The sequence below is a fragment of the Anabas testudineus genome, chromosome 3, assembly GCF_900324465.2.
Source record: "Anabas testudineus chromosome 3, fAnaTes1.2, whole genome shotgun sequence".
Taxonomy (NCBI): Eukaryota; Metazoa; Chordata; class Actinopteri; order Anabantiformes; family Anabantidae; genus Anabas; species Anabas testudineus.
Genome location: NC_046612.1, coordinates 1,895,533 through 1,921,622, shown reverse-complemented (window position 1 = coordinate 1,921,622; position 26,090 = coordinate 1,895,533). Strand labels below are relative to the sequence as shown.

Below are 26,090 nucleotides of genomic sequence, written 5' to 3'. Positions count from 1 at the left end.
TACTTTTGTCAGTTTCAAGTTATTTCAGTAACCTTTGAGGGTTTTTCTTAATTTTATGGAAGGGTGCCAATAATTTTGTCCACATCTGTAAATTAACTTTTTTTTATTAAAAAATGTTGGAAAGCACAGTTGACCCTAAAATAACTGTGAATGACCCTAAGACGAGATTAAATCTAAAGCTCACAAGTAATTTGGTTTGACTGGCAAAAAATTAAAGATGTTCAGTGGTCAATGACATCAAAAAGTCTATTTTATGAAGTAAATTAAAAACACTTGTTTGGGAGTGATCTGACTTTCGAAGGCATAGACGTCTGAACTGTGCACAGTGATTTGGGAAGAAAATGGAATTCACCTTCCAAAACCAACAAATGATAAATATGCTAATCAAGTAAATGAAATTACTTAGCAATACATGGCAACTTTCTGAGCAAAATGCACATTGTCCTATAAAGTTGGTGGTATTGATCTTTGAAAAAGAGACTGAGGACTAAAGTGATTGATTGACTGTAGTAAACCTGAACACTGTAAACCTGCAGGCTCCAAGAATGTGGAGCAACAATGTTTCCACGCACATTGATTTCTCTGAAACAAGTGCACATTGTACAAACTGACACGAAGGATAGAAGTGAAACTATGTTCACAGTTCAGTTAAAAAAACAAACCTGAGCTCATGTCTTTCACTTGACATGCACTTAAGGATTTCAGGTATTCTGTGTGGGAATTCAAGTTTTGTTTGATTTGCATTTTACCACAGCTATCTCGCACTGACGATAATTTCTTCCCTTAGTGTTTATCAGCATCAGAAAGAGCAGGCTTGTCTCCTAACATTTGCAAACACAAATATATTTTTGTCAATGTTGTTAGAACCAGTCGGCTGCACTGTGTTGTGCTGAACTTTGGTTACTGTCTCTGCTGCACTACTAAAAAACAAGCACATCATCCATCTACAAACATGGTTTCAATTCTAAGAAGAAAAGCTTTGGTTATTCAGGTTCCTGTAGAAAGTACAGGCCAGTAAAACGAGTTCTACTTCATACTTGATATTTTCAGTAAATGAGGTAAACAATATAAAAAATTTTTTTTTCCTTGTGGCTGAATATTTAAGCACCACTGCTCATGTTGAGGACAGTGCGTTCAGCAGGATGGCTTCTCTCACGCTGTTGCTGCTGAATCTGCTGCTTATGGTCTCGGCTGCATCTGCATGGTACTACAGATACTATGGAGGCTCGGTGGCCTTCACTCCAAAAGGACGGCAGCCAGATGGGACCTTTGAGGTATGTTTATGCATCATTGGGACGTCATTAGATGGTAGATCCTGGCACATCCTTTCCGATAATCCATTGACATGGACTCCTTCTCCTCTGCATCTTTATTGGTTTAAACAGTTGCAAAATGTGGTTTAGTTTAAAAGAACAGTCAAAAAGGATTTTTACATTTTTAAACCACCAAATGCATGTTTACTTCTACATTTTAAACATAACCATACATCAGGAATCAGGAATACATCATCATGTGTTTAACAGATACAATCCGTCCTTCAGTGTTAATAAACTGAAATGACTGTTTGTGGTTGATGCCTTTAATGTATAATCAGACTGAATCCATCGCAGGTGGAGTTTCGCGACAGACAAGCTTCACCCTCCTGCTACCAGAACAGCTACACCTGTTACTATGGTGACTGTGGAACCCAGACTGAAGGTACCAGCTCAATCGTCTCCACCAACTACTATTACGACTACTGGTGCCAAAACGAGATGAAGACTGTAAGAAAAGTCAACAGCAACCGACCCTTTGCTATTAGGTGAGCTACTGCACATCATACTCATCCCACATTTTGCTGTTTAGTTGAAACTGGACAGTAATTCAGAACAGATGAAGCCCTTGGGATGGAAGGGGACATGTTTTCAGGAACCTAAAACAAGTCCAGCTGCCACTGAACAGCGATGTTTGGGATTCCCATGACCTTCAGTCATATTATGCAAGTATACTTGCACATACAGTAAGGGTAAAGATGATTTATGTTGTAGGTTGATAAACTCAACTTTATAAATATAACAGGAGTTAAACAAGCTTATAGCATAAAACGACAAGTGGATCTGCTTTACTGCTGAGACACTGAATTGTAAAATACTGTGGAACATTGAGGAAATAAAGAAATAGATGCTGTTTAATATCTGCACTGAAAACTCAGTTATGTGTCACTTGTTTTTGAATTTGTTTGATGAAAGTTGATTATGATATTGACACAAATGGTCATTTACTAAGTATAAATATTCTAGTAATTTTTCCATCATGGCCATTGTTGATGATCAGGTTAACTGTGGACACATTTACTATTTGATACTATAACATTTATACATGAAGATGAAAATATTGCTAAATTATATTATTACTCAGATGTTTCTTCCAACAGATATCCCACTTACTACGATTATTATTCTGGATTTGGATACTGGATGTATAATGTCAGAAGCTACCAGGCTCCTTTAGAAATGATGGCACATGTGGACATGGGAATCCGCTCTGATACTCATCAACCTAACAACCCTCCTGTCACCACTGTGCTCCCTGTTATCAGGTAAATGTTCTGCACTTATATTTGCGCTTTACACTGCTTCTCATTCACCCATTCACACACACACACACACACACACACACACACACACACACACACACACCGATGGCAGAGCTGACTCACCGGGGGCAACTAGGGGTTCAGTATCTTGCCCAAGGACACTTTGACATGTGACGTGGCAGCCGGGAATCGAACCACCAATCCTATGATTGGCAGTCAACTTGTCTACCTATTGAGCCACAGCCACCCCCCTTCAATTCTATTTTCATTATAGTGTGTAAGTGTGTAATACACTGATTTAAATATGATCAATAAAAGAACAGTTACTCTGTCAGACAAACATGTTCATATTATATAATTCTTTTGAGAATCTTCATTGATGTAATTTATTCTCCAAGCTCTGGCCTCAACTATCACAACTGAATAACTGAATGACATCTTAAATATTGTGGGGGAATATTTATTCAGCTATTTTGTCTTATAACACATTTTTCTGTTCCATGAACATATTGATATATTTATTAAAAACACTGAAGAATGACGTTGGATGTAAACAAATAGCTAATTAATTGTGCTGTAACCATAAGGAAACTGAACTGAACTAATATAAATCTTCATAAATGCAGAAAACACCAGATCCCAACATGTTCAGTTTTCAAAGCTATATCAAATGTTTTTAAGTACAAATGTTTATTGATTTACTTAATTCATGTGTTACAGAATTCCCAGGAACTGCCCACGATCAATAAACCTGACAGTGTTTGACCCCGATGGTGACCGGGTCAGATGCAGAGTTCCAACAGATTCAAGCACATATGAGTGTGGGCTGTGTGGACTGCCCCCCCAGTTCTCCGTAGATGAGGTGAGAGAGTGTTTTATGTAAAAATAACACATTTATCACAAAAATAAGATCATTCACAACACAAATAAAGCAGCACGAAATGTTTGATTTGATTTGATTGGATTGGATTTGAAATTTACTACATCTACAGTATTTTTCATTATAGTGACTAAAATAGTTCTATAATCAAAGTGTATCCAATAACAACAGAAATTGATTAAACAATAAAATAGTTGAACTGAGTCTGTGGAAGCAAAACGACACAGCAAAGCCGAGTTCAAAATTACAGAAGTCACTGAACAAATCTAAAACATCTAAAAAGAGTGAACATCTCTGGACTAGATTTACTTAACAAAGGTATCTTTTCTTTTCAGAACTCCTGCTCTGTAACATATCAGCCGGACTACAATTACTACAATTACTACTATTACTACAATTATTTTCCCATTGAGCTGATGGTGGAGGACTTTCCACGCCGTCACATCACACTGTCCTACACTGACGGATCCTACACAACAAAGGAACCCTTATCACCGGGAAGGCATAAACGTGATGTTGGAACAAATACCACAGTAGCATCAAACAGCCCAGCAGCACTACCAGCAAGCACAACTACAACAACAGCACCAACAACCACCACAACTACAACAACAACACCAACAACCACCACAACAACAACAGCAGCACCAACAACCACCACAACTACAACAACAGCACCAACAACCACCACAACTACAACAACAACACCAACAACCACCACAACAACAACCACCACAACAACACCAACAACCACGACTGAACCAACAACTACAACTCAAGTGCCGACTACAGTTCCGTACCAAACATCAATTCCTGCTTTAAGCAAAATCCCGCTGCAGTTTTCTGTTTATGGTGTGTTCATCAATGTTCTGTTAGTTTGTTGTGATGACCACTGATTATAATATCAACAGTAATATTAGTAATAAATTCATATCAAAGTCTTTTTCTCTTAATTTCCAGTGGATGCAGATGTCCCTTCATGCATTGAAGGAGATTACATTCCCATCTTCTTGTCACCAACTCCATATAATGGAGCCAATCTTCCTGCATATGTCAACCGCACCCTGACAATCAAAGTCAGAACATCAGCACAGTACACCACGTAAGAAAAATCTATGCTAAAACTATAGTATAAACTCTCATTTTAAACCTCCTGTTGGGCCTTGTTTTGCTGTCATGACTTAGAAATCATCAAATCTTCCCATTGGAAAGTTGTGAGGACATTGTTGTTCTTGTAGGATTCGTGACCTGATTGTCACTGGACCAAGCGGCATTTTAAAAGAGAGACTCTCCAACGAAGATTTTCTCCTCAAATGGACGCCAACAGATGACGACCTGAATCTAAACATTCCTATTTGCTTTTTTTCTGAAACATACTACTACTAGTAAGTTTAAATCATTCAGGACACAATCATTTATTACATTTCTGTATTTGTGTAGTTTCAAAACACAGCTTCACTCTCTTTTATTCTATATTTCAGCTACTACTGGTACTGGTACTACTACTACCAGCCTGTTGACTCAGAGCTGCGCTGTGTGATTGCTAATGTTGGACACCATGGTTAGTTAACCTGTTTTAATTCCAAGGATGTGATTTTGTGTGGGACCAATAAATCATTAACATTGGAATTAGGAAGTTCTGAACTTGCTAACATTTGTAGCCTAACTGTTATAAATAGAGATAAACAAATAAATGTTTTCCACTATTTAGATGCCAAAGTCACCTGCAGCGAAACCTCAATAAAGGTAGAAGTGGAGAAAGACTACCTCATCAGACGCAATGAGAACAGGTTGCATCTGTTTGGCTTCACGGATCCTTCTTGCAACCTGGCAGCACGCTCCAACTCCACCCACCTGGTGGCTGAAATATCGCTGAACTCGTGTGGAACCCTCATAGAGGTACAGCACATAAAACCGTGACGCAGTGTTTAGTGTAACACTGTCTAATGTAGAGCTGCTGTAGTGGATTATGTCCTTGCACTTGCTTGACCACTTTTAGGTCCAGTCTATCAACAGCTACAGTAGCTGAACCACATGGTACTTTTTGTGGAACAGTGTGTTTGTCAGAGTAAATGACGTTATGTGAATCCTCAAATGACGCTCTCTGTGTTGACTACTGTGTTCCATCTGATCATCAACATTTCTACTCATTAAATTGGTTGCGGGTTCTGTGCCATCGTGGTTTTTGTCAGAGCATTTCTCCTGTATGAGTAAGAGTGTAAACATTACTGCCGTTGTAGATAAATGGAGTACTGGAGTAGATTTATTGTAATTTTACATTTATTTAAGTACATTTTCACCATAGTAAAAGTACATTTACTGGAGTAAACCTTTTAGTAGCCTACCCTGTAGACTTGTTTTTAAATTAGTTGAACTCATCAGTAAAAATATGTGTATCTTGAAAGTTTTATACTATTAATTCACTATTAACTGTACAAACCCAATATATGTAAGTGGCCAATGGTACTGAGCAGGTGATGAGTGTTCCCTGGTTCCTTACGTGACACTTGACATTCAAGAGTTTGTTTCATCAGACCAGAGAATCTTGTTCTGAGTCCTTCAGGTGCTTTTTGGTTAACAAACTATCGTACCGATTCGTATCGATTGATGGAGTGTTGCAGAAATGGTTGTTCTTCTGCAACGTTCTTCTCACTCCACAGATAAATGCTGGAGCTGTTTCAGAATGACCATTGGGTTCATGACTCTCGATGACTTAATTTAGCCGGGTGGCCCACTCTAGGAATACTGTGCTGAATGTACTCGTGTAGAATTTTGAAAATAACTTAATCCATTTTGGAACAAGACAGTAACATAAGAAAATATGAACCAAGTTAAGCTCTGTAAATACTTTCTGGATGTACTATATATATTCAGTTGTGATAACAGTTGTAACAAGTTTCCTGTTCTCTTTCAGGAGGATGAAAGTAACATCATCTTCAGGAATGGGATCACCTCTGCTAACCCACATCTAATAGTTTCCAGGAGCAATGATGTGGAGATCGCCTTTGAATGTGCTTATCCAAAACAAACCAACCTGACTCTGGGATTCACGCACAAGAACCCATACGCCTTCGCAGACAAAGGCTTTGGCACTTTCACCTTCCAGTTTGAATTCTTCGAGAGCCAGAGGTTCCTCAGACAAATTAATGACAGCAGGTACCCAGTGGAGGTGGATCTCAAACAGATGATGTTCATGCAGATCGAGGCTGCGACTTCCATCCCCAACGTAGAGCTGTTTGTGGAGTCCTGCAGGGCGACTCCCTATGACAACCCCAACTCTCCCATCAGCTACACCATCATTGACCATGGGTAGGTGTACACAATGGAAATACATCAGATTCTTCTTATTGTACCTCTTTATGTATTTCTATTTGAAATGCAGGTTTTCTGTACTAGTTTCAAATTATGGGAAATTCCTTTGTTTCTAGTTTAAAGTCTTGTAACTGTGTCCTTACAGGTGTGTGAAGGACAAGACGGTGAGGGTTTATCCCGGCTCCAACTTGCAATACAGATTTGCAATGGAGGCTTTTGAATTCATTGGTGCTCAGCCAGAGGTAAAGTTACTTCAGAACAAACGTCCTAAAGAGCAGCAGTGTGTTTTATAGCTGTAATCACTGCTCCACACGTCTTTGCAGCATTTAATTCCTGTTGACATGAGCCAGGATTCCTGTCTGACTTTACCTCCATGTTTCTGCAGGTGTACATCACCTGTTCAGTCCTCCTGTGTGAGAGTGGGGTCCCTGGAACCAGGTGCTCTCAGGGATGCATCCCATCCCACCATCGTGGCAGAAGAGAAGTAGCAGCAGAAAGTAGCAGACACTCTATTTCCCAGGGACCTCTGCATCTGGTCAAACCCTCTGACAGCCGAGGTACATTTACATATGCACACATTCTCCACTTTATTAAGTACACCTAGCTGAAAGTCAATATGGTTTTGAGTGTCAACATGAAACATCATTAAAAGCACTAATACATGGACACAATAATTAGAATTTTTCTGAAATACCACATTCAACATAATTAATTTAACAATTTTTTGTTTATTTTCGTGCAAATGTTTTTTTTTCTGTCTGAATGTATGAGTTACATGATAGTGTAGGCTAAGTTGTTAGCAAAACAAATAAGTAGATTAGATTAGAAAGAACAAAGAAATATATATTTTGTCTATATCTACTTTTTAGGATTGAACAACCTGATCCATAGATTTGGTAACTGCAGTTGGTAACACTGATTTCATATAGCTGCACATGTTAATATAATAATAATAATATTATGTTATTTTATCTGAGTTTTTGCTTTTTTTTTATATTTCAGCATCAGGCCTCAGCATTAATCTGGGTATGAATGTCATCTTCATTGTTGGCTGCCTCCTGGTCTGTGGAGTGGTGATCTACCGAGTGAAGAGGTCCAAAGCTAAATACCAACTCCTGCCGACGTCTGACTCAGACTGAAGACAAGGAAGCTTCAAAAAAAAAAAAAAAAACCTTGCTATATTAATTTGTATCATTTAATATAGCAAAATTATTATTCGTATTCGGGGTTATCTGTGGTTTCAAACGTTGCCATGCAGTCCAAACTTTGAAAGGTTAAAAGCTTTGCATAGAACCAGAATGAGGTGTGGCACAATTGTTTGCTTTGAAAATTGTCCTTTGTTTGTTTGGACATGGTGGCATCTAGAGGCTTCTTTGTAATCAGTTAAATATGTTGTGAAGGTGTTTCGGAAAGATTTACATCATTGAATTTGAAACTGATTGTGTTGTGCTAATGAAGTATTATCCATATTTAAATTACCTTACTGATAAGTAACTAATGTTTTGGAAGGTCACATCATGATGCAGTTGTTGTCATTCACAGCTGTAAAGTTCATTTAAATGCATTGTTGTTAAAATGAATGCGATAAACGGTTCTTCTTCAGCAATAATCCTCTTGTGAAGAATAAAATTTAATTCTGTATATTGCTGTGATGTCTGTTTCATTTAGACTTCTATATTGCACTCAGCCTTGTCTGACTTTTAATGAGCCACTCGCTTTAAACTCTGAAACAGAACCATGATATATACGAGTGAAGTGACCATCATCATCCCATTAGTGAAAAACTATTTGATTTGATCTGATCTGATCTGATTTGTTGCAGACAACCTGCAGATGAAACGACGCAGTGATTTCTCATGTTATATAGAGCTCACAATTTGTCCAAATCAACACCCTTCAAGACTCTCTTACCTCCGTAATGACAAAGTCTCACATGTTCCAATGTAACATTGGGTTTGATTTCACTCTGACAATGGAGTAAAACTTTTTATGACCTGCATATCCCCACACAGCAGCGTAGCTAATACAGCGAAACTAAACTAATTCATTATTAATCATAATGTTTGATTTATAATTAATATCAACAGGTAGGAACTGTGTTGGCTGAGAGCTGCCCCAGAGATGTACAGCTCACAGAAAGCAGACTGGAGGAAGAGATTGAGTAGGATTAGGAGAGAGATTTGAGCCAGGACTCGTGGGGACTCGACAATGATCAGTAGGACAGTTACTGTAGATTGAAGTCCTAAAGACAGATTGGCTGACATCACGAAGGTTGTTCAGAGATGGAAAAGCCCTAAAAATCCAAGATTTGGATGTTGATGTTAATGTTCGATGGTATTGTCCAGAACTGGACTGGTCTGTAATTCTTCACAGTAGAGACCCAGCAGATCAGAGCTGCCCCAACTATAATCAGTCCTGATTATCATCATGTTCTTGCTTCCCAGAACAGAACAAGTCATGTGACAAGAATGTAGCAAGTAAGAATGTGACAATGAATAATCGCCAACAAAGGGCAACAAGAATCTGAAAGTACAATCCTGTTTGGCTTGACATGACTGAGAAAACCCGACTGGCAGCTGGCCCTGGCATTCAGTAACGTACTTTAATATTCATAGCAGTAACTTGTGTCATGACAAGAACCCAAAAGAGGAAAAATGAGTCAGAAATGACACGTTCTGAGATTTTAGTACGATCATCTTGTGTCCACTTATTAAAGATACTGTTTTGCAATTAGAGTTCATGTTTTTGTGGCTGTATTGTGACCTTCCTGAGACGACTTGTGTAAATGACTGGAGTAGTGTAATCCAGATTGCTGTCCCAAGTGTCTGATATCTTATTTTTTGCAGGTAGTGTTTCGCCTTGCAGGACACATGGGAGTCAAAAAAACCTTTAAATGGATGGATGGATGGACTGTTTGCTGTTTTCTTCTCTCTGTAATTACATCTCATCTCACTGTTTATGTTATGTTATGTTTTACTCCAAGTGGCTTTAATTTTATACCTCTGCTAACTTAAAGTGGTAGTCACTCTCTAGCTTTATTTCACAACTACACATTGGATTCTGTGTTTTAGGTTCAGTTGGATTTTATGCAACTGAAGACAGTCAGTATTCAGTCAGTCAGAAAATCAGTGGATTTTCACTGAGACATCACATGTGGTCTCATTTTGACCTGATCAAACAAAGATGTTATATTCCACTAACTGAGAGCCCACGAAATTATGTGTACATTTTCTTTTGACAAAGCAAAATCAACAATATAAATATTTTATGTGCTTGTTTTAGATACAAATGGAACAATGACTAAAACCCGCACCATCTACTGAAGTGACAAGCTGTTCTAGTGAAGCATGTTTGTTTTTTCAGCATCACGTTGGATAATTTCCGAGGAGTTCAGAACATTTTAAAACATTTACGTGATGTGTATCACAAACTCATGTTAACCAGTGTTATCAGTGGTAATAATAGCTTGTTACATAATGAAGGCTACTTCATTGTTCATAATGAAACTAAAAGCATTAAACAACTAAGTCTCTCTCAACTAAGTCTCTGAACATTTTGGCAAAGAAAAGTAAAAGTAATTTATGACAGGATAAATACGTTACCTAGATACTAGGTTCTAATTTACTAAGATACTGTATACTGAGCACGGTTGCATGGTTGGTTTGTCAATGTTTCGCACATTATCTAGGTGAAAACAACATGGAGGTGGTTGTATTTAAATTAGGATTTGCAAATTGCAGATATATCATCACGGGTAGTAAACAAACTTTTTAGGCCCATCATTTCACTTTTCCTTTGGATCCTAACAATAGCCTGCTGTGCACAAGCAGATAACAGCTGAACCTGGCTGAATAAATTCAGACGAACTTTCAGTCACCACGCATCACTTTTACTCTTGATAAATCACCTAACTTATGTGTATATTTTTTATTTTCTCCTACCTCCACTTTGGCAAAAACGCCTCACTTTGAATATTTACTATGTCAAAGGCGGAAAATTCACAGTTTGCAGCATTGAACTCATTGAATACCCTCAGGATATCAGCATGTGCTCTTTTTGCCAGTGTAAGCAAGTTTGCACAAGATTTAGTACACAGCAAGTTTTAGTAAATCAGGATCTCGGTGTGGATCAAAAACTGTTGTGGAATAAAAGTAAAGTAAAATTTTAATAATCCAGTAAATTACAAGTACCTCAAAACTGTAAATACTCACCACCTCCGAGATGAGTTATGACAACTGCCTGAAATATCATGTAGTTTATACATCAGTGCATCTTCACCTTCATGGCGTACAGGTGTAGCCAGAATCAGATACAACACGTAACATTATGTACATAAAAAGAAACACATTTATGAAGGACAACCATCTGCCAATTGTCCTCGTCCTTCAATGCTCAAAAAGAAAATTAAACCAATGTATTTGCATGTACAGATCTTATATCATTTTTCATTATCTTTTTTTAAGTAAACCAACTGAAGGCTTTTGCTCTTTTATTTATGTGACCTCTTCAGCATCATCAGACGTGAATCATCAGCACATTTGTAATAATAAAAAATGTCCTGTAAATTACACAACAAATGACGCACACCTTTAGTTCCCTTTCACTCTGTGTCCTCTGAATTCAAATAAACAAAATCCTGAACTGGTCTCATTGAACTTACTCCATGTCCAGATAATCACACCTGTTCAGTTTTGGTTTTCATTGCATGTGAAAGGACACTTGACTGTTGATACTGTTGAACTCAGTGTAGATATAGATAAGCCTGACTGACTGACAGTAGATTAAACACTGTTTTGTAACCTGAAAGAAATGAATGTCGAAGAAATGACAAGACTGCAGGTGTCTGTAACAAATTAAAGACAGACCCAGACACTTGGACACGCAGTCTGAACCATAGCTCATTAAGACATTGTCCCTTTTTTGCTGGTCTACCAGATTGTTTGTCAGATTTTTATTTTACAGCTGCAGCAGTAAAATGAGTTTCACCACCAGACACCAAACTTACTGGAGGAGCTGACCCAACAAATTACGGTATTTTTTAAACATAATCCAGGTAACTGTACAGATGGGACTGAAAATGTTACAAATAAATAAAAAGTTAATTTAATGTTATGTCCTAACACCATGAATGCTGCATGCTATACATAAATTATTTTGCACAGTCATGCACTTACTTACTGCAGATTAGCACAATAAATCAGAGTAGTGAAATGAAAGTGTGTGAGCTGTGAGGAGTCACTGTGTCACCTGCCAGCCAGGATCACGGAGTGTTGCAGAGAACATCAACAGTAAAAGCATCTTTTATCAGTAAATATCCACAATGTTGCGTGTATGTATGTGCTGTTACCAAGAGAACAAAGAAACACAGCTCCACCTCAGTTACACAATAGCGTTGTTGTAGAAAGAATAATGTAGAAAGACGGGCTGTGATGGGAAGAGGTAGGTTTATAAACGTGACCACAAATAGCATTGGACTGATGTAGGTATACTGCACAAGAGAAAAATGTTTTAATCAATAGAGTTAACCATCTAAAAGAAAATGGCAATAAACAAGAATACAAATAAGAATATTATACATTTAGATGTCCTATTGGCTTCGCATTAACACGTAAGCCTACTTAAATACTTCTACAGTTTCTGAAAAGCTTTCTACTTTTAGCTCTTACCAATAGTTTTATTATTTATTAATATTAATAATAGCGTATTATTTATTACTTTAATTTTATCCTGTAATTTATTGTTGAATCTGCATCAAGTAATAGTATAGTTAAATATTTTGCATTTCATAGACTTTGACATCCAGCTCCTCAGATCTGCTCCTAACACCACCTGGTGGTGTTAATGTTGTGGTGGACTCTGACAGGTTTGCAGCTATACAAGGCACACGGCATAAACATTAGTAATATCTTTTACTATTTCATCCAAGCAAACAATAAAACAATCTAATGTTTATTTTCTTCATGAATTACATTAGAAGTTTTTGGTTTTTATATGTATCATGTTGTGATTATGCAGTACAACACTACCAGTAAGTTACTGCTTCCTATGACTTGTTGTCTCTAACTATACAAAAAAGCTTGTTTGGACCTCTGCTGATTGATCTTTTCTCATGTTAATATGTCTATTCATATTATGGTTCCTCTTAACTGCTCATACATATTCTTATATTATAGCTTATATCATTTAATTCTGATGCCTCCAGACTTCCACTAATCACATGAAGAAAAAGAAAAGCTACAAGCAAATGTCTGAAGAGTAAATAACCATTCCCTGATTGTGAAATTTAAAATGAATGTTTTTTTAACTCCACTTGATCAAGTTGCTCCTTCGTGATTCTTCATCCAACACCTGCAAACGGAGCATGTATCCTGGCAGAGGTCAGAAAGGTGGAGGTGGAGAGATCAGAATCAAAGCACAAGCTTCGTCTGCAGAGTAGGTATGAGACAACACGCTTACTGAGGCCCTGTGCCAGAAAGACATCACTACCCCTTGATAATCAGATCAGATAACATTCGTAATTACTGTATAAGGAATATCTGGTTCCCTTGTTCTGTTTGTTCAGTTTTAAAGACTTTAAGGAAATAATCTTCAGACACGTCTTCACTTAATGACACAGAGCTTTATAGAGTTCTGCGGAACTGCACCATATCACAAACCTTTAACCACAAGCCGAGAGGAGCACTTTTCATTTCATGTGCTCACGGGTGTGTCTTTGTAATTCAAACCTTCTCCATATGAAAAACACAAAATAAACTACTCGTTCTACTTAAAAGTGTTAAGAGCAGTACACAGCAGAAATGAAACGTGGGTCCAGAACCGCTGTAGATCCAGAAGCATTGGAGTTTGACTCCTCTCCTCTTAATGACAAAGTTGCTTTTTCCACCAAAAATCTAACTAAAAACTTGTCTAATTTCTCATACGCTGGCCACAGTTGAAGCTTTCAAACATCACATCCTCCAGTTTTCTGCAGTTACTGTGGATTCAACATAAAACTAAACTTCCCTGTCCACCACTGCTGCTGCAAATTCCACTTCCTCTTAGTCAATGGAAAAACACACACACACTTAGAAACTGTACAAACAATCTCTTTAGGACACTACTTAATGTGGATAGAATAAATTTAAATTAAATGTTCTTTTAACTCCAGTGTCCCCACCTGTTCCTACAATGGAGGGGGTAGTCTACTTGCTAGACTTTAGAGAATCATGACAATAAAGCACACGTCCGTGCTGAGGTCAACAAAGAGGTGAACAAATGAGCCAACATGATCGCCGAGGCCTTGAGGTGGAAGGACACTACGACCACCTCACATCAGTAATGAGGAGGAAAAGTAAAAGTCTGTTTTCCTTTGTTGGTTTTCATACAGAAAAGTGGAATCACCACCTATGGGCCATTAAATATCAATTCAATTCAAGTCACAACAGAGTTTATCTCAAGGCACTTTACAGTGTTTAAGGTTTAAGAAATTACAGAGAATAATTATTCTAAAAATGATATAGAAAACCCAACAATCCAGGCTCATTGTTCAGTCTGTGTTGGGTAAAAAGCTTCCTTTCTTTTCAGATGCTGCATTTGAACATTTGAGTTTTGTAAATCCACAAAATCATTAATACCCAACGGTTACTTCACAAATTTGAAGATGTAGCAGGGTTGAGGAAGAGATTAGCTTAATAATACAAAGGTGGCTGGATAGTGCAGTGGTACGATTCCCGGCCTTGTACCTTGTATCTCACTCTGCTAGAAGACTGACAGTAACTGAACATGAGAGGAAGAGTCCAGCAGAGCTGCTTCATAGAACAACACCAGCTCTCTGTAAAGTGTGACAGCGTCCTCTAGTGGCAGAAATACATTTGTAATTTTACTTTTTAAAATTTAAAAAGTAAAAATGTGCTTGAGATTGTGAAAATGAAACCAAAATGTGGCAGAAGTCACCACATGTTTCAAGCCCTGAAATAAAAACTGCACCTGTAAAGATACTCCTTTTGTATAAAGTGTAATATTAGTATAAAATTGAATTTAAATATTACTGTCACTTAAATATTACATATTTCAAGACTGGCTAATTATCACTCTTTCATTGATGTGTAATTTTACTGTTGTAGTTTAGGAGAAGCTACATTTTTGAAGCAAATTTTAAATTTAAATTAAAAACAAATCTTAAACGGGAAAAGCAGAAAATTCTCAATGTTCTTGTGTTGATTCACCACGAGATGGTGCAATTATTCTCCTTATAGTCCTGCATCATCAACAGATGAATGTAGGTCATTCAGTTTAGTGAAGCTAATCAACTCAATATTTCACTTTGAATAATGATCCAAACCCATAAATAATGTATCTGTTGTCATTTTAAAGTGTCTTTAAAGACGCAATAAATGTAAAAGTAATTAAATATTATAAATGTGAATAAACAAAGGTAATATTTTAAATACAGGAAACATAGTCAGGTAAAAATTGTACAAAAAAGAATATGAGCTCTAAGGCAATTCAATAGATGCAATTTATAAAATAAATAAAAGTGTGCAGTAGCTTTATATTAAATAAGTACTAAATACTAAAACCACTACAACACTACGATAAATAAAACATATTAATACGATATGGAAATAAGCCGTGTTATGTTTATTGTGCAGTGTTTTAAGATGTGGATTTATTATTTATATTCAGGTATTTATAGTTTATACTGTTGGTTAGAGGACGTGAGACTGAGGACACTGAATAAATGTCCTATAAATGCAATAATCGTGCTGTTTTAACACTTTTATGTGCTGATTCTTACCTGGGTGACGACTCGGATCCCTGCAGGACCTGACGCTGCTGCTCCCCCCCGTCCCTCCCGTCGCAGCCCGGGGAGCGCTCCCTCTCCCCGGACTCCCAGGCTAATGAAACGCGCTAGCAGCCAGAGCCCTCCATTGGCTGTCCCGACTGCCGAGGCTGGCAGGCAGTGGCGACAGGGAAGGACCGGACCGACGGAGCTTTCTGGTGGAAATACCGACAGAACACTGGAAACTGGGTCGGAAACGAAGGGACTGTCGGTTTTTATTCACGGTCTGGGTTTTACAAACGGACCTAAACCTCGCTGACGTCCCGTGTTAGCTGGAAGTTTTCGAGGCGTCCTGTGATGTGGTGACGCGACTCCCGACGAATCCACGGGAAGCTAACGTTAGCTGATGAGCTAACGTTACTTGATAGATTTATCATTTCAGCAACGCTTTGAAGAACTATTTCAGGATTTAAAAACACTTTTTAGTATTTTCGATAGTGTACGATAGAAATGTGAGAGAGATTTTATCATGTTGTCTACTTTTATACGAATTAGAGCGTATCCACAGAAAACTACCAGACGTTATCTTCGCTAAGTAGTTGGTATATGAAACTAGCAGGAGTTAGCTACCTAGCTGGCTAGTAGCTAACGTTGGCTAGCTGTCGACTGTAAACTGAATTCTAGCCAAAGAATTCTGGTTCAAATTAGCTAACGCTAGCACGGCTAAGGTTGTTTCCACGTCACCCAACTGTATCATCATATGTCTGCCTGTCGTGAAATATTACTTTCGGCGAGTTGGACTTGATTTGTGGGGATGTGTGTTTGCTTTGAAAAGCGGAGATGAGCACTTTTACTTCCAAATCCAGATATGCAATCATCGACTTCACCAGCTTACTTAATGCTAGCTTGCTAACGCTGAGTTAGCCGGCCAAACTTGGAATACTGCCCCCTGCTCACTTTATGTGGGTTTTGCTTTGAGGCCTTTGGGAAATTATCCGTTTTTTCCTCCGAGGAGACCTTTTCACAGCCTTAATGCATCCGAGCCTCTGAACGGAATTCATATTCTCTGAACGACTGTGGATATTTGTGGATCTCGATAAGTTGGAGTACCTGGTTGATTTGGCATCCCGAACTAACGTGGATTACGAAGGCTTTGGAATAACTTTGATTATTAAAGGTGAGACAAAGACGTAGATGAACGCAGACGAACTTTAGACATAAGTTATAGGTTTGTGTGAGAAGTGAGTGACGTTTTTTATGTCTGAGTTAATCATAATGGAAACTGACTGAGCCGTGCACTTCTTGGTTTAGGCTTTTTTTTTAGTTTATACTAAAGTTTAAATTAAACTCGGTTTTCAGATTGTTAGATAAAGTTCAGCTTCTAAGTTCACTTTTAATTAGTTGGATTCTTTCACATAAAATCATAACAAATCAATTTCCACCTCAGACTCAGTGGTTTTAAGTGTCCTGATTCCAGATCTCCCATCGTCACCTTTACCTTTTCATGTGTACCATATCCAACTAAGTTACACTGGACCACCACCATCTGTCACCCCCCTCTCATGGATGCTGAGTGACCCTCCCCCTCATAAACATTGCTGAGCCTGACTAGCTTGACCTGGATATGAAGGATGGGTTTGGCGTCTTTTATTTTGTTTTTTTCTTTTTATGCTGACAAAAATGCTTTTACACTCAGTGATAATTTTAATCACATGTAACACACATTTTACATTTGTAGGCAATTAAAGATGCCAGGTTGATGTTTGTTTTCTAATGTTGTGTTCTGCGTTTGTGCACTTAACACAATGGCTTCTGTAAGCAAATGACTTTTGGCATCTCAGGCAATGCCAAAATTAAGATGAACAAGTTGCTGTGACGGTTACTAAGTCCCTACTTGTTCCAGTTTGTAAATGGCTGTTCCTTGTAGGTATGTTAAATCCACCTCACATGATTCCTGGCTTTTAGTTTAGCAGTCTGTCCACAGGACCTAAGCCCCTTGGTGTGGAGAGTGGCTCTAATTCCCCAGACCTTCTTGCCCAGCTGTTGATAGATGCAGGTTTGCATCGTCCCTAGCTGAGTGGGATTGATTTAAAGTTCTCTGCTCATCTCTGAATACTATCAGTGCTGTAGATTAACTTTTTATTCTTTGCAAATGTTTTTCAGTTAACCATTATCAATCAGTAAGTGGGTTCAGCTGATTTGGCTCCATTTTGTCTTCTGCTTGGTGGAGACAGTGTAATGGCAAATTCTTAAGTGTCTGCACAGTATTCTGATTAAATCACCTGGCATGTGCACTGTTGAACTTGCCCAGTGTCTTTTGTCTTAACTAAAATGTAAACATTGAGCCCACTATATATCCAGATCTGAACTCCCCCATAATGTGGAGCAATACATTAAAATGACTCATAATTTTAAGGCAATAATCTTTAACACTTTAGCATAATTATTATCATAATTACTAGTTTACAGTCTTTTTATTTTATCTTCACACTTGTCTGGTGTAAATTGGGATGGTTCCTGTGGAGAATTAATTCAAATATCCAAATTCTGGATATGGCAGACATTGAGGAATTATATGTTAACAAAAATCCAAATGAACTTTGCCTGGCCAGGAGTAATATGTTGGAGTCACATTCATTTGCACTTTGTTTTAAAAGTTTTGGTTTACTGAGTTTAAATTGCAGGATATTTAATTGACAAAAATGGTGCGGTTTTAAAATGACACCCTTTTGCTGACGCGCAACTGCAGTGGTTGTGAATAAAATTTTGTCTGTGGTTTTTACTGAAAACATGTAACGTTAAATTGTCTTTCCAGAAATGTACCAGGATTGTTCAGGATGATCCACAGACCTCATTGTGAACAGAACTGTTGAGATAGTGTTTTCTGATTGATTGCCATGCGGCAAACTCCCCGAGGAATTACCAGTAGGAAATGTTGCAGTTCAATGCCTATGTGTTCAGCTCTATACCTTAACTTTTTTGTTCTTCCCTGTGAAACTAAACAGTATTTTCTTTCGCTGTCACCTTTGACATTGTTGTAGATGATGTGCGAGGTGATGCCCACCATCAGTGAGGCTGAAGGGCCTGGTGGCGGAGGCGGAAGTGGTCGGAGAGGCTCTGGCTCCCCGTTGCAGTCAGACTCAGAGGGTCACTTTGAGTCACTGATGGTGTCTATGCTGGAGGAGAGGGATCGTCTTCTTGAGACTCTGAGAGAGACCCAGGAGAACCTGGGTTTGACTCAGAGCAAACTGCACGAAGTTAGCCATGAAAGGGACTCGCTGCAGAGACAGCTTAACACTGCTTTGCCTCAGGTGAGTGAAAGAAACCTTTATCACTAATTATAGAAAACCCAGCTTTCTGGTTGGATGTTGTGCATACTAGGACATGAAAGAGATGCTGTAGCTGCTCTGCACTAAACTGCCCTATGAAACTAAACCCCTTGTTGTGGTTTTACTCATATTTCACATAATTAATTTATCAAATGTTTATTTGTATGGAGACTTGAACATTTGTGATGTGATTGTGAAATTGTCTTAGTTTTATGTTTTAAGACAAAAGGTTTACTCCAGTCTTGGTTAAACAGAAAAGCACCTATTCTACACCTGCAGCAGTGAGACTGTTGAAGTGTCAGTTTCAGTTTGGCTCCCACATCAGTGAAAGTGGTACCAGAATCTTGCATTACTGAAAGGTGCAGTAGGGTCTGCATTAAAACAAATTAGGTCCACCATGGGACAAACGAGAATGGTACAAATCTGCTATGAGAAACTAGTTTGGTTTGGGCTTGATTTAGTTAATTTTAATTGCTGAAGTTAAAACTATTACAGTGTATTTTGCAAAATAGAAAATCTTTGAAGTGTAGTGTTTTCAGATTCTGTTTTAGTGTTCAGCACACCTGTTAATAAAGTTAATATGTGCAAATTAGCTTACAGTAATTGGATTGTCATAATTGTGCTTTTTTTCTGCTGTTTACATAAATATAAAGTAGGAGGAATCTTGATCCCAGTTTACTCCAAATATTTGCTGGTATGGTAGTGACTCATGTTTCTACTACTTGTGTCTTATATTTAAAGTAAGGGATTAGGTTTTCAGCTTGAATGATTTGTAACATCCTGGTAATCAGTTATGTATTGTTGCTGTTTTGGTTGAACTAGTATCTAGTATATAAAGTTAATTTAAGTTTATTTTCAGTGTTTGTGTCAGATTTTATTAAATCGGGGATGGAAGAAGCATGCAGACTGTGTGTAGTCTCACTGTACTGAAAGTAGAAAGGTCTGTGCATTGTAAAGAGCCATTGCAGTTACACAGTGCTCTGATTCATGGTGACACCAACTTTCCTAGAACATCAAATGCAGAAAAGCGAACTTGGAAAAGTAAAACATTGTCATCAATAGCATTGTCACAAGCTAAAATGTTGAATATGCTGAATTGATGGCAGCATACTTGCACTGTGTTTACATACTATGTAAAGTAAGAGCAAGAGTCAGATACCACCAGACTTTGCATACACAACAAAAACTGTTGTTGATTATTTCATGCAATTAAACAGTTTATGAAATGCGTCAATAGATTAACTTAATCTTTCTCAAAAAAAAAGAGCTAAATAGTCCATCTTCTGTCAGTCTGACCATCAACTGAAACTAGCAGATCCGTTTTTGTAACCTTTAAACAGTGAGTCAAGGATTTATTTCAAACTAAAGATATCGGAGCTGTAATCTTGTTGACAGAGGGCCATCTCAGAAACATCCACATGCTTTAGTTTTTCAAACTTGATTTTTATTATACTGCTTTTAAGCGTTGTCTTTGGGAAAATCACGAACTAGCAAAATAAAAATCACAGTCACAAATTCCACTATATTAAACCATCTTCTCTTGATTTTGTTGATCATAGAAGTGACTGAGGTCTTCAATCGTATGCATGTCTCTGTGTGTGTCTGTACGTGTGCATGCACGTGCTGCTTATGCTGCTTATGCTTTTCTGATGTTGTCAACTGATCATCTGACTATTTTCCCAGGCCTCCTGGGATTTGTATCTGGAAGGCAAGAAAATCCAGCTGTTAAAAATGTAGAAGCACTTTAAATCCTGTAATCTGGTGTTAATACCACTATCCAAAATGATTGTTTTCAGCAGTTTGCTCCAAAAAGTCCTTTTTGGGTGTTTTCACGTATGTTAATCTTCAGTAACCTTATGTAACAGGGATTTGATCACCTCAAAAGTATTTTTGTGTTTTATAAAAGTCCAAGTAGTACACAGGAGACTGTATTGAGAAGAACAAATTCCTGTCTACATATTTAGATTCGTGACCTTTTTTAAAATACCATTCACATCAATCTCGAAAGTTATATTTTTGTGCTGGCTTTGGGGGAAGTTAGATCACAGGTCTCTACTTTGGGTGTTAATGAATATAACCCTGCAACTCTTCAGTGACTCTTGTGTGTATTACCAATTAAAAAAATGTTCATTTAAGTGAGCTGAAGAGGGGAAAAATGAATAACGGCTGTTGACAGTGAACAGTCACGTAAAACTGGGAATATTTGTCTAAATTAAAGTTGACTGCTATTTATTGGTTGGGCTGCTTGTTTTGTTTATACTGCCACTTTTAGCTCCACGTGTGTGTTCTTATTTTTATCTTTAATTCGGGAAATAATAGTCAATGCATTCACACTGTATACCTCATACACACTTGGGCAGTGACTCATCTGAATAGATCTAGCAGTTTTACATAAAAAGTATGGTGGTAGCGGCAGCTTTCAAGATGCGTTTCTAGTAAAACACATAATTTGGAAAACTAAACTAAAAGGAAATTCTAAATCGTCAGTACAATTCAGAATTTGACCTTAATTATTATTTCTTAGAACTCCGAGATGTGTGTGTATGTAAATGTGGGGAACATACCTCTATTAGTAGCAGAAATAAAAAGTATACAATCTTAAACTAGGGAGAGTCTAGGTTTTCATGCTGCTGTAGGTAGGTAAAGGGGAGGGGAAATTTCCCTCTTTCCTGGTGAGAGTACCCTTGCACTGGAATGCACAAACATTCCAGAGCAGTTTGCTCACACGTCAGCAGCTTTTTCTGACTCCAGCGGAGCCCTGTTTGATGATGCATAGTTGTTCTTTTTTGGTATATGTATTCTGTGCGCATGCTAAATTGGTCTCTAACAATCAAATGCCATGGTGGGGATAGCTATTACTTCTGAATCAGAATCGGAAATGGTTTATTCCCAGGACAATTTACAGCATTAGGAATTTTTCTTGATGTCAGATGCAGACACCAAATCAAAGATATGAAGTTAAAAGTGATGTGTAACAATAACAATAGTAAATGTATTCTAGGACCCACATGTTGTGGCAAAGTCACTTTCTGTCTCATCCAAGGCTTGTAATAGTTTTGTTTGAAGTGGGCATCACTGGGTGTGTGTTTGCCTACTGGCAGTGAATTTCCAGCTGTGATGTACAACTGCTGTAAACATTGGTGAAGTAGTAATAAAAGAAGTAATAGAAGCAATTAGCTACATGCTTGGTGTTGCTTCGGTCATATGTTGTCGACACACATTTTCTAGCTAAACGTGCAACTCCCTGCTTAATTATTGGAATCAGATGAATTTCCATGAATTTGTTAAGTTAAGGCTACAGGATTGTTAAAATGTTTATCTGTTTATGTCTCTAAGTGGTAAAGTGGATGTCCTATACTTAGTTAAAACATTTGGTTCCGACAGTTTATGCATACAGGTTAACATGTATTGTTTAGTTTATGCCCAATGGGGCTTCTCCTTAAAAAATAATGACTTGATAAATCTGTTAATTTGACTACAAGTATGCTCACCTTTTTTGGTTGCTGGAGGTGTCTTGGTGAAGACTCATCCCTACTGTCGTCCCACATTGGTAAAATAAACTTCTCACTGAAGTCAGGCGTGAAGAATCACTGCGCGTCACATAGCACAGCTTGAAATAAGCGTATTAGAAGTCCAGTGTGTGAATGGGTGATATGAATACAATCATTGTATTCCCAATTGAAGTCTCTGTGGCTTCTCGACGTGCCAGATACAAAACACTGCACAGCAGTTAGATAAAACAAGTTTAGAAAATGTTCACAATCAGGTGTTTTTTTTTTATCACGTGTCCATGTGACAAGTTACACAACATAATTATGCTTGATAAGATTTGCACTATAATCTACCAGTATTATGTCCTTTCTTGTATTTGATTTGTCAACAAAGTGCTTTTTTACATCTTTCATTTGGGATCAAAACAGGAAGTACTTCACATCACATTTACTTAATGAAGAGTTTAACATCAAATGTCTTGTTCTACATCTCATGTAGCAAAAGAGGAAGAAACTAGAGGTAGACACTTCTGTATTAGGGGTGTGTTGTGTGTAGACTTTCAGTTGTGAGGAAACAGTTTAAAGTCTAACTTAATGTGATTTAAATTTGTCAATGTAATGTGGCCATTTGTTATTTGTGGTATTTTGCTCCTTATTTAAACAGGCCAATTGACTGCACTGACCAAATTTAGTATTCTGGTCACTGCCACAATGGCATGAATTGAGAGTGCTCAGTGGTAAGACAGACAAAGACTGACTTGTTCCACACAGTGACATAAAAGTGACAGTGTAGCCCTTTGCCAAATGTGAGCTGAATTAGTAACTTTAAAAGGAAACAGACAAGACAGGAGTGAATACCATGTTCCTCCCTTTAGTTTGACCGAAAAGTCAATTACATGAAAAAAATCCTGTCATCTTCCTGCAAGCTTTTCCAAGGATTTTATTTCTTTATTCCTGTACTGGTTCCTTGCAACAAGCCATGATTTTACACTTAAGGAATTGATTTATTTAGAAAAATCCTCAGTGTCTGGAGCTTACTGCTGTTTCAATGCCTACTGTCACCTCCTTAACTTTTCTGTCTCTTCTACCTGTCTGTTGGACTGAAACTGCTCAGCATCTACTCAGGATCCATTCTGAGACTCATTCTTGAAAGGTGCACCTGGATTTAATACACCACATTATACCACTTATGTCATATTAATGATGGTTGTCCAAATACTGCTGTTCCTTCCTGAAAGATGTTCAACTGTTCCACATACATAAACATAGGGTTATAGGAACAGCTACCTACTGTACTTCCTATTAGGTCTTTTAGTTGTTTGTTTGTTTTTTCAAATGAGCAACAGGAACTGTTACATTTGCAGGAACAGAAACTTACTGGGGATTTTAGATGAAAACACTAAAGAACCAAGGTGTTCTCTAATACAAAAGCACCCTATACCAAGAACCAGAATTGATGTGCAGAGTTGAACTCAAACTACTAAATTAGTCAGTAAGGCATTGACTCAAACAAATGCACATAATTCAAATTTTTAGTTTAAATGTATTTTAACATTGACTCATCCTTCCTTTCTTTTTTTTTTTTTTTTTTTTTTTTTTGTCTTAGCCGGACCATTAGGCTGAGCAGCTCTGAACAGGAGCCATTGTGGTGTCTAATTAGTTTTTGACAGTGAGTCCTTCTCTAGGAGAACAGATGCCCTCTGCACAGTGTCAGATTTCAGCACGCGCTGTAAGCTTTTAAGAACGGCTAAAGTCATTATGTTGGAGGTAGGCCTGTTGGTGCTTCCCTCTGTTTCAGCATAGTCCAATGATGGTATGGCACTGGACAGGAAAAATGTGTGATATAAGTTTTGAGAATTGAAGTGTGAGGGGGATTTTAACATACCCACCAAATGCATTCAGCTTTGTCAAGTATATTGTTGTTTGGAATTTTTCGTCTTGTCTCTGCTCCGCAGAGAGGAGCCTCACTGTTTCCTGACCTTCTTCCTCTTGCAGTGTTGCCTGAAGAAAATATTAAATATTTTCCCCATTCAAGCTTCTCCTTGTACATTTTGGAATCCAGAGGTCGGCCACCATGGAATTAGTAATAGTTACCTTTTTAGTCTATGTAGCTGAAGAGTTGTATCATTAAACAGTAAAAGTACAGTGCTTTTGCAGAAAAACAGTTGATATGTTTTAATAACAAAAATGTATGTTAAATTTAAAAATGAAAAAAATAATATTGTGTATGGTCTTTATGTTATCATAATTAAAATGACTGACTTCCATTTTGAAAAATTGTAGGATGTTAAAATGATAGATTGTGGCTCATGCCGTCTTTTCATGTTATTAGTAAGTATGAAATGATTTTGAACTGAATCAAAAAACAGCCTTGCTATGTTGACACATTACTCATTCATATCCTTCCTATGCTTATATTCTTTGCTTGCTCCATTTCGGCAGAATTATTAATTATACTTTAAACACCAATTTTCCTAAGGGGATCAATAATAAATGTCATTAATACAGATGTTTTCTCTGTCTTAGTGCTACAAAGGGTCTGTGATGTACTTCTAGATGTGTGAGGCAGAGAATGATTACACAAAGTACATTTATCCTTGAAAAGGCTTTGTCTGTTCCTTCATGTTTTGGTACACTGTTCCTTTAATAGGTTGGCACACATTTGTGTGCCCCCTCTTAATCCCCTCCCCTGTTCTAAGGCTTATAGAGCAGCTCAGTCTACTTCCAACCAGCATGTCACTTATTGAGCCAGACACCAGTTTACTGTGCTGCAATGAGAAATGGATCAGGCTTGAATGCCACTGGCTGTACTTGCATAAACTTGCAACTCTAATCTATCTGCATGTTTACAAAATAAATAAATAAATAATACAATTTATTTATTTATTATTATTATTAACTGTCATACTGAGGAAGATCTAGGTTTCTACTTTTCTGCTTCATTTATCAAGTTATTACAGATACAGAGCAATGAAAAATTATTTAGTATATTTAAGTATTAAAGTCTGCCACACTACATTTCTACACTGAAATCAATTATCTTTGCTTTGAACTTACAAGTTTCCAATTATAATTTTCCCTTTTGTGTAAAGAACTTCAGAGACATGAGGAAAAAAGGTGATTGATGGATAAAGACAGAGAAATCTTAAGGTTATGCAGCACAACTCAACCCCAGCGTCTACTCTGGAATGTAGGAAGTAAGCCACTCTGTAATTACCTCTGGGCTTTCTTGTCATGCTCTCTAATTGGCTAGCAGAGAGCCAATAGCAGACTCCCTTTTACTCCTTTAGTGGAGCAGAATCTGTGCCAGCCACTGGAAAAGCTAAAATGCTGGAGTGAAGGGAAGAGAGAATAGTTGTGGTAGTGACTGAAAAGAGCGATCAGTTCCAGCAACCCCTCCCCCCCCACCGGCCCCATGTACACACACATCTCCCACCTCGGAAATGCAGCAAGAAGGCCTCTCCCCTAACGGTGCTTGTGCTACAGGGCAAAAAATCGGGATGGCACATTCTTTATGTCCAACCATGCATGTAATCCTTAAAAGCAGTCTGTGCGTGCATGCGTACTTATGCATGCACATGTACAGTTACATTTAAAAAGTAGCAGTAGCATGTATTTTCATTTCTCATGGACTGAGGTGTATATGATGGTCAGAGACGAGTTACTGTGATGGTCATTCACCATTATGTTCCTGTCAGCTTCCAATTTTCACGTCTAACCTTGTTGTAGGTTTCTGCATTAA

General features: G+C 37.8%; 2 protein-coding genes across 13 annotated transcripts in view; both read left to right on the top strand.

Moving 5' to 3' along the window:
- The first annotated feature begins 1,116 nt into the window (after positions 1–1,116).
- LOC113173936 lies at positions 1,117–8,376 on the top strand. The gene is made up of 13 exons (XM_026377531.1): positions 1,117–1,274; positions 1,611–1,801; positions 2,414–2,578; positions 3,296–3,437; positions 3,791–4,307; positions 4,416–4,557; positions 4,694–4,840; positions 4,937–5,016; positions 5,167–5,354; positions 6,370–6,764; positions 6,913–7,009; positions 7,153–7,324; positions 7,770–8,376. The coding sequence occupies exons 1-13, from the start codon at positions 1,143–1,145 to the stop codon at positions 7,904–7,906; spliced, it is 2,505 nt and encodes an 834-aa protein (XP_026233316.1). The 5' UTR covers positions 1,117–1,142; the 3' UTR covers positions 7,907–8,376.
- A 7,228-nt stretch (positions 8,377–15,604) lies between these two features.
- LOC113174031 (liprin-alpha-1) overlaps positions 15,605–26,090 on the top strand; it is a 31,554-nt gene continuing 21,068 nt past the window's right edge. For 4 of the 12 annotated variants that reach the window (XM_026377675.2, XM_026377671.1, XM_026377674.1 and 1 more), the window contains exons 1-2: positions 15,610–16,705; positions 18,570–18,839. In XM_026377675.2, the coding sequence (XP_026233460.1) occupies positions 18,570–18,839 (270 nt within the window). In that variant the 5' untranslated portion in view covers positions 15,610–16,705. Of the gene's footprint in view, positions 16,706–18,343; positions 18,454–18,569; positions 18,840–26,090 lie in introns of all 12 variants that reach the window. The other 8 variants (XM_026377676.1, XM_026377678.1, XM_026377679.1 and 5 more) reach the window with 5 other exon arrangements.

Excerpts from the sequence above, each read along its gene's own strand:
- LOC113173936 (XM_026377531.1), top strand. The coding sequence starts at position 1,143 with ATGGCTTCTCTCACGCTGTTGCTGCTGAATCTGCTGCTTATGGTCTCG. Across the intron at positions 4,558-4,693 it reads ACATCAGCACAGTACACCAC|GATTCGTGACCTGATTGTCA; the intron begins GTAAGAAAAATC and ends TTGTTCTTGTAG. Across the intron at positions 4,841-4,936 it reads TCTGAAACATACTACTACTA|CTACTACTGGTACTGGTACT; the intron begins GTAAGTTTAAAT and ends TCTATATTTCAG.